The following is a 6,000-nucleotide window of genomic DNA, read 5'->3' as shown; positions in this document are numbered from 1 at the left end:
AATGGGTTTTTAACCCAGTGAACTTTCCCAATCAATAAATAAATAAATAATTCTTTGAAAAACCTGGCCAGTCATTTAAGCCATTCTGTAATATGATGAGTATATGCATAATCTGCAAACCCAGCACTTTGCATAGTATAACAGTTCAGTTTGCAAAGCAGCATTAGCTTTAAATGTTCTTTTGACATCTTGGTTTCTACTCTTATTTTGGTAACTAAAATAAATAATATTAGATGACGTTTATCTTCTAAGTCCCTGATTTGTGACTCAATCTGTGAGTACATTACCTAGCTGAAAAACAATATCTATTCATTTCATTGAGATGCGCTATGTTTTGTCAGGAAAAATTCAGCTTGGCTATTCATATTGTGCTTTAACTACTGCTGGTTTTCTCAGGGATTGCTGGAATTGCAGTTATTTTACTATTTAAAGTAGAACTCTTGGACCTCAAACTATGTATTTTGAACCTCAGATGCAGTATCGAAATCAACATAATTCAGCACCGTGTACTGAGCCACTGAGCCGTGAATCAGCTGTGGAAGAACCAGATATTATTGTTGTTGGCGGTGGTATACTCGGAGCAGCATTTGCTACAGTGATGGCAAAAGATGGGAGAAAGGTAACCATGATAGAAAGAGACATGAAGGAACCTGACACAATTGCTGGAGAAATTGTGCAACCTGGAGGAATCAAATTACTGCAAGAACTTGGACTTCATGGTTTGTATAATAGCTCTTGGAATTTCCTGAGATTAAAGTTACAATGCCACTATTGTCTGCTAGTCTGATTTTTTTTTTTGGTTTACCTGGTAGGTCATGTGATCCTATTGTTTACATTCAGAGAGCTTTTAAATAGAGGGCTCAGGTTTCAATACTCTAGGGAGAAGGGGAGATTACACTTCAGGAACTATTAAAGTTTCCTTTGTGTGATCCTTTTACTTCCAGCTCCATGCTGACATGAAAGCTTTGCCACTTCACTTTGAAATATAGTGAAGTATTGTTTATATGATGTACTATTTTTTTCTTTTCTATCCAAGGGGTTCACACTTTTACTTTGCAGGCAGACACAGCTGTGAATTTTTAAAGTATTTTCTGCAACATTTGGTTGTGTTTACTACAGATTGAAACAGATGCAGTATATGAGTTTTATGAAATGGTGTGGAGCAGCATTGTTTATTTACTGATGTAACTGCTCATTGAGGTTCTTTTCACGTACTTGTCCCTTTCAATTTGCTGCTGTCGTGGATCCTATTGCTGTTTGTTATATGAGGAAAGGGCACACCATTTATGGGAGATGTCCTTGGGTGAGCCTTACAGAAAGCATTACTGCTGATGGAGGGTGAATAAACAGAATGTGACAGGGAAGAAAAGGAATACAGTTACATTATTAGCATTCAACAGTTGTCAGCTTGCAATACTAGGCATGTGGAAAAGGCAGCCTATGGTTCCATGCTGATGAAGAATTACCTCTGGTCCTGACCTGATACAAAAACAGTGCTTCAGGGAAGAGGATTTATAACTGGTCATCCGTACTACTGGTTATGCTTGGGTACCAAAGCCAGATATTTAATGAGCTTATATAAGGATAATTCAGGTAGATTTAGTTTCACATATTTACAACCTGAACTCTTCCCCAAGGTGTTTCAACATACATGGCCACATTACGTTTTTCTTCTCTTTTCTGCTTCTTTATGCAACACTCCACATAGCATAACAAATCACATGTAACCTAAATGATACTTCTTAAGTGCCTTCACTACAAATTCACAGAGGGTAGAGGAAATGTATTCTTCCCTTCTAAAAAAACACCATGCCCAAAACAGTCAGGGTTTTCTATAAATGGGTAAACGTTTGTTATGTAATCCTAAATTGTAAGCTACTGAAACACAAAATACCAAACATAAAAGACAGACACCTACAAGACGTTGATAATAAAATCACAAAATAAATATGAAATAATACCCTGAAGATAAAAGAAGAAGGAATAGCAATGTGTATTGTTAGCCTTCCTGTATCCCATGTGGGGAATGTGCCACACACAGCCCTGCTGTGTGAATATGCCCATTCTGAAGCTGCACAATTTTGTACCAAGTGAATTAGAGAGTTTACAGTAATGTGTAATTATATATTTACCCCAAAACATATACCACTTTGGAGAGAGAATCATAAAGTGGCAAGAGAGTGGGGGTGTGTGCACTCCTCACATGGAGGCGTGACGTTGTGTGGTACACCCATGGTAATGTCCCTTAGGAATTGCTTACTTATAGTGCTCATTTGTGAACTCCTTGGCATACTTTGTATTTGGGCATAATTCCCTTGTTTCTCAAATGAACTTGTCAAGTCTTTCCTGGGTGTTTTGAGGGGCTATGCCACCAAACCCCTATAACTAATATAAACATGTTCCAGGGCCACACAATTTATGGGGAAGGTAGTCAAGTTAGGTGAGTCCACTATTCTGTTGGTTCCTTTTGTTGCTACATTTTTGTTGCACACCTGAATTTGGTGCTGGAAGACCAGAAGGCTGTGGGTTCTATTCCGAGTCCAGGATATTGAATTTCTGAAACTGCAGTGCAGCATTATGGGGATATTAAACCCGATTCTCATCTGCTTCAGCTGGTGGTAGCTCAGGTAGATGGAAAGGATCACAATGCATCTACTGAAAAGAGTAGGGATCCTTCATTTAACACAACATAAAAATCATGTATTTAAGATCCCAAGGAGGAGCTATAAGTTTCCAGGTGGCTTCATATGCAATACCTCATTTAAAACTATTTTAACATGAGAGTGCATTAAAAGAAGGATATCCAAGGGTAGACATGCTTAAATGGCTGACAAATGAACCTTGATTGAGGAGCAAGACAGGGCAAAGGAAAGTAACTTATGCAAATACTGAACAGCCAAGAGAAACAGGAGCCTTGAATGGGATCTGGTTATTGTGTTGGCAGCAACTAGAAAACCTTTTCCATTTGCTGACGATATAATGTCTAGTAGCAGTTTTTTTTGTCTCCATTAATACCTGATGAATATCTTCAGAAAACAAGTTTCTTAAAAGGCATTAGAAGCCTATCATTCAGGTAACCAGTTATAATTGTTTGGTGTTGGCATGTATCTAACATCCCTGAGGTTACGTAAGCAAATACAGTCTATGAAGAAGCTTTTGGAAAGTGCCTCTGGCCTTTTCTGGAAGAAGGGAGAACCACTGATGCCTGGGCCAGAAGGAAGTCACCACAATGTTTCTTGGAGAGTCCTTCTAAATTTTCAGAATTACCCTGGGTGTTAGTGAAAAGTGAGGAAAAGTATACAGAACATTCCTGTCAAAGGAAAAGAATAATCACTTGCTTTCCAGGCCTTCTTGCAAAGAGTCCTACAGCAGAACTTTGCCAACTGATTGTTTTGAGTAGGAGTTTTCCTCAGCTGGATTAAATTTTGAAGGACCCTCTGATCCTACTTCTCAACCTGGAAACATCAAAAATCTGGAAAAGGCACAGGAAAATTTGGTACAAATGGCCAAAAATCAGGACATTGATTAACATAAAATTTGCATGCACAATTGTGCAACCCTGCCCACTGGAATGCAACTGTGGGATACCAACATGAAGGTTGAAGTCACTAAATAATAATAAATAATGGGAGACATTTCAATTTCAGACTTCATAACCCTCAGAAAATATATAATAATGCAAAACCTGTTATTCTAGCCACTATCTGAATTTACAGGAGCAATATTTAAAATATGTCCCTATTTTTGGGACTATGTCCCATCATTATTTTGGCATTGTCCAGATTTCTTGCTCTGAGAAATTGAGAGGTATGATATATTACACTAGATTAAAGAAACATGATAACTGCACAGCAGTAAAGACAATACATATAGTGTGACCAGATATTACAGCTGGTAAGTTTAAGATGTGCATTTACTGGTATGAATTAAAGCAAAGATAAAATGATATAACCATCAGCTATAGAGAGTATTTGTAGTTAGAAATCCCTGGAAGTGACCCTGGGTCTCGCAGGCACACATAGTTTTATAGCAGATTATTTTAGAGCCCAACCTATATTTGTAGACTTGTGTTTTCTAAATTGGAAAATGTATTTATAAACCTGGAATATCTTGCTTTTTCATGATATGAGCTATATCATGGGAAGCATTTTCAGGCAGCAAGTGAATGTTTACAAACATTTTACATAAACCAATAAATGCTGTAATTACAACTGATTCCATAAACTGTTCATAAAAAGCAAAGAAGAATGTGATTTCTCAAAAAAAAGCTAAAAGTAAACATGATGCCATCATGCACTTCCACTACAGAGTGTAACCTTTTAGGTGATGCACGATGCATAATTGTCTTGTCAAGACTGGAGTGAAGGGAGTGGACACTTGATACCTTTAAACCACCACCACCACTACCAAATTGTGCAGTAAAAAATGGGGGGGGGGGGTGAGGGAAAGGTAATCAAAACTACAACTGTTTCTGTGCACATGATTTTTACTTGAATTACTATAGATGGATTATTGTGCAAATAAGTGGAGAGGTATGGTGGCTCTTGGAGAAATCCTGATTTGCTGTTATGCTTCATTTTGGTAGAGGTTTTTGAAAACTGTTTTTTGTACTACTCCTGCATGTTTTCAATCATTATCATTTTTCTAATAAAATGTTTGCACACGCAGGAGCTAAAACAAACAAACCTGTATATAAAAAGAAAACTCAGATCTCTTACAGGCATTCACCACTTGCTTTTACAGTATGAGGTTTTAGGGAGACAGAGAGAGAGAGAGAGAGATGTTAGTAGGAAGTTAAACACACAACATGATATACTATATATACATATATATATATATATATATATATATATATATATATATATATATATATATATATATTACTATCTCAGATAGTTTCAACACACCCCCATCACCACAAATGCACTATTCTCTATGTTTGAAAATAATAGTAGAGAGAATTAAAATAAAATACCAAAGGGACTTATAAGTAATCGTAATAATATCATGTATACACTATTTAAGATACTATATAAAAGGTATTTTGATAAAGTATAAACATTTTTTGTTCATTTTACCTTGTATTTGATGATGAGCTGTAATAGATGACAAAATTGAATACCTGTGAGAAAGCTATTTAGGCAAAACAGAAAATGAGAACATCATTACTTTTCATTTTTTTTTCTTGTTTGTGTCCTTCAAAGACAAATCCTTTCTTGTTGCTTGTCTCATTAAGATGACAAGAGTCCAATCCATATTTTCTGATTGATAAAGAAATTTCTTTTTCTGAGAAAATTCTACTGCATCTTCTAGAGAACTAACATTTTTCTGACCTTCTTATAAAACGATCCTACTTCTGGCTTGAAAAATTAGTCTGGCTTTAATGTTTAGCTTCTCTAAGTATTTTATGAATGTAACACATGCTTTCCTTTTGATCATAACAGGTGCCGTAAAGTCATTGTCAAAGCTGGTAATGTTATTTATTTTTATCAGAGAATTAGCTCAAGCAGTCTTCTGTATCAGGTCCTTGTCTTGGCTAGAGATAAATTTTGCAACAATAGAGCTAGGAACCAGAGTATTTTTCTACAAAGAAGTCAAATGAAATCTATGGGCTCTCTCAATACCAAAAGAGAGACCTTCTGCATATTTAGAATTTTAGGTATCCAGTTATTTAAAAGCTGCAACAAATTGTCTCCTTCTTATTTTTTTGATATTCCATATATCCTATTATTATTTCTTCTAGATCTACTTTCTATGTCCTCTAGTTTTTCCATAAGCAAAGTATTTTGTCTTAACAGAAATTCTCTATGATTCTCACTATTTGCCATTCTGCTAACCAGGCCATTTAATGTTTCTTCTATTGGTAAGATCTGAACAGATTGTTGTTTTATGATATCCTTTAACATTTATGCTTGTTTCTTGGAATCTTCTTTTATATTGTCCATTTTGATCTCAAGTTTATGAAATTTAAAAGAAAGCTCCTAGATGTTGCCCATTATA

General features: G+C 35.8%; 1 protein-coding gene across 1 annotated transcript in view; it reads left to right on the top strand.

Moving 5' to 3' along the window:
• The first annotated feature begins 428 nt into the window (after positions 1-428).
• Positions 429-6,000, top strand: part of LOC122798188 (squalene monooxygenase-like) — a 647,600-nt gene continuing 642,028 nt past the window's right edge. Inside the window, exon 1 of the mRNA XM_044066935.1 lies at positions 429-719. Within this exon, the coding sequence (XP_043922870.1) occupies positions 455-719 (265 nt within the window). The 5' untranslated portion in view covers positions 429-454. The remainder of the gene's footprint in view (positions 720-6,000) is intronic.

The sequence above is a fragment of the Protopterus annectens genome, chromosome 3.part1 (genome assembly GCF_019279795.1).
Source record: "Protopterus annectens isolate FY-2018-M chromosome 3.part1, PAN1.0, whole genome shotgun sequence".
NCBI lineage: Eukaryota > Metazoa > Chordata > Ceratodontiformes > Protopteridae > Protopterus > Protopterus annectens.
This window is presented reverse-complemented; position numbering and strand designations above follow the sequence as displayed.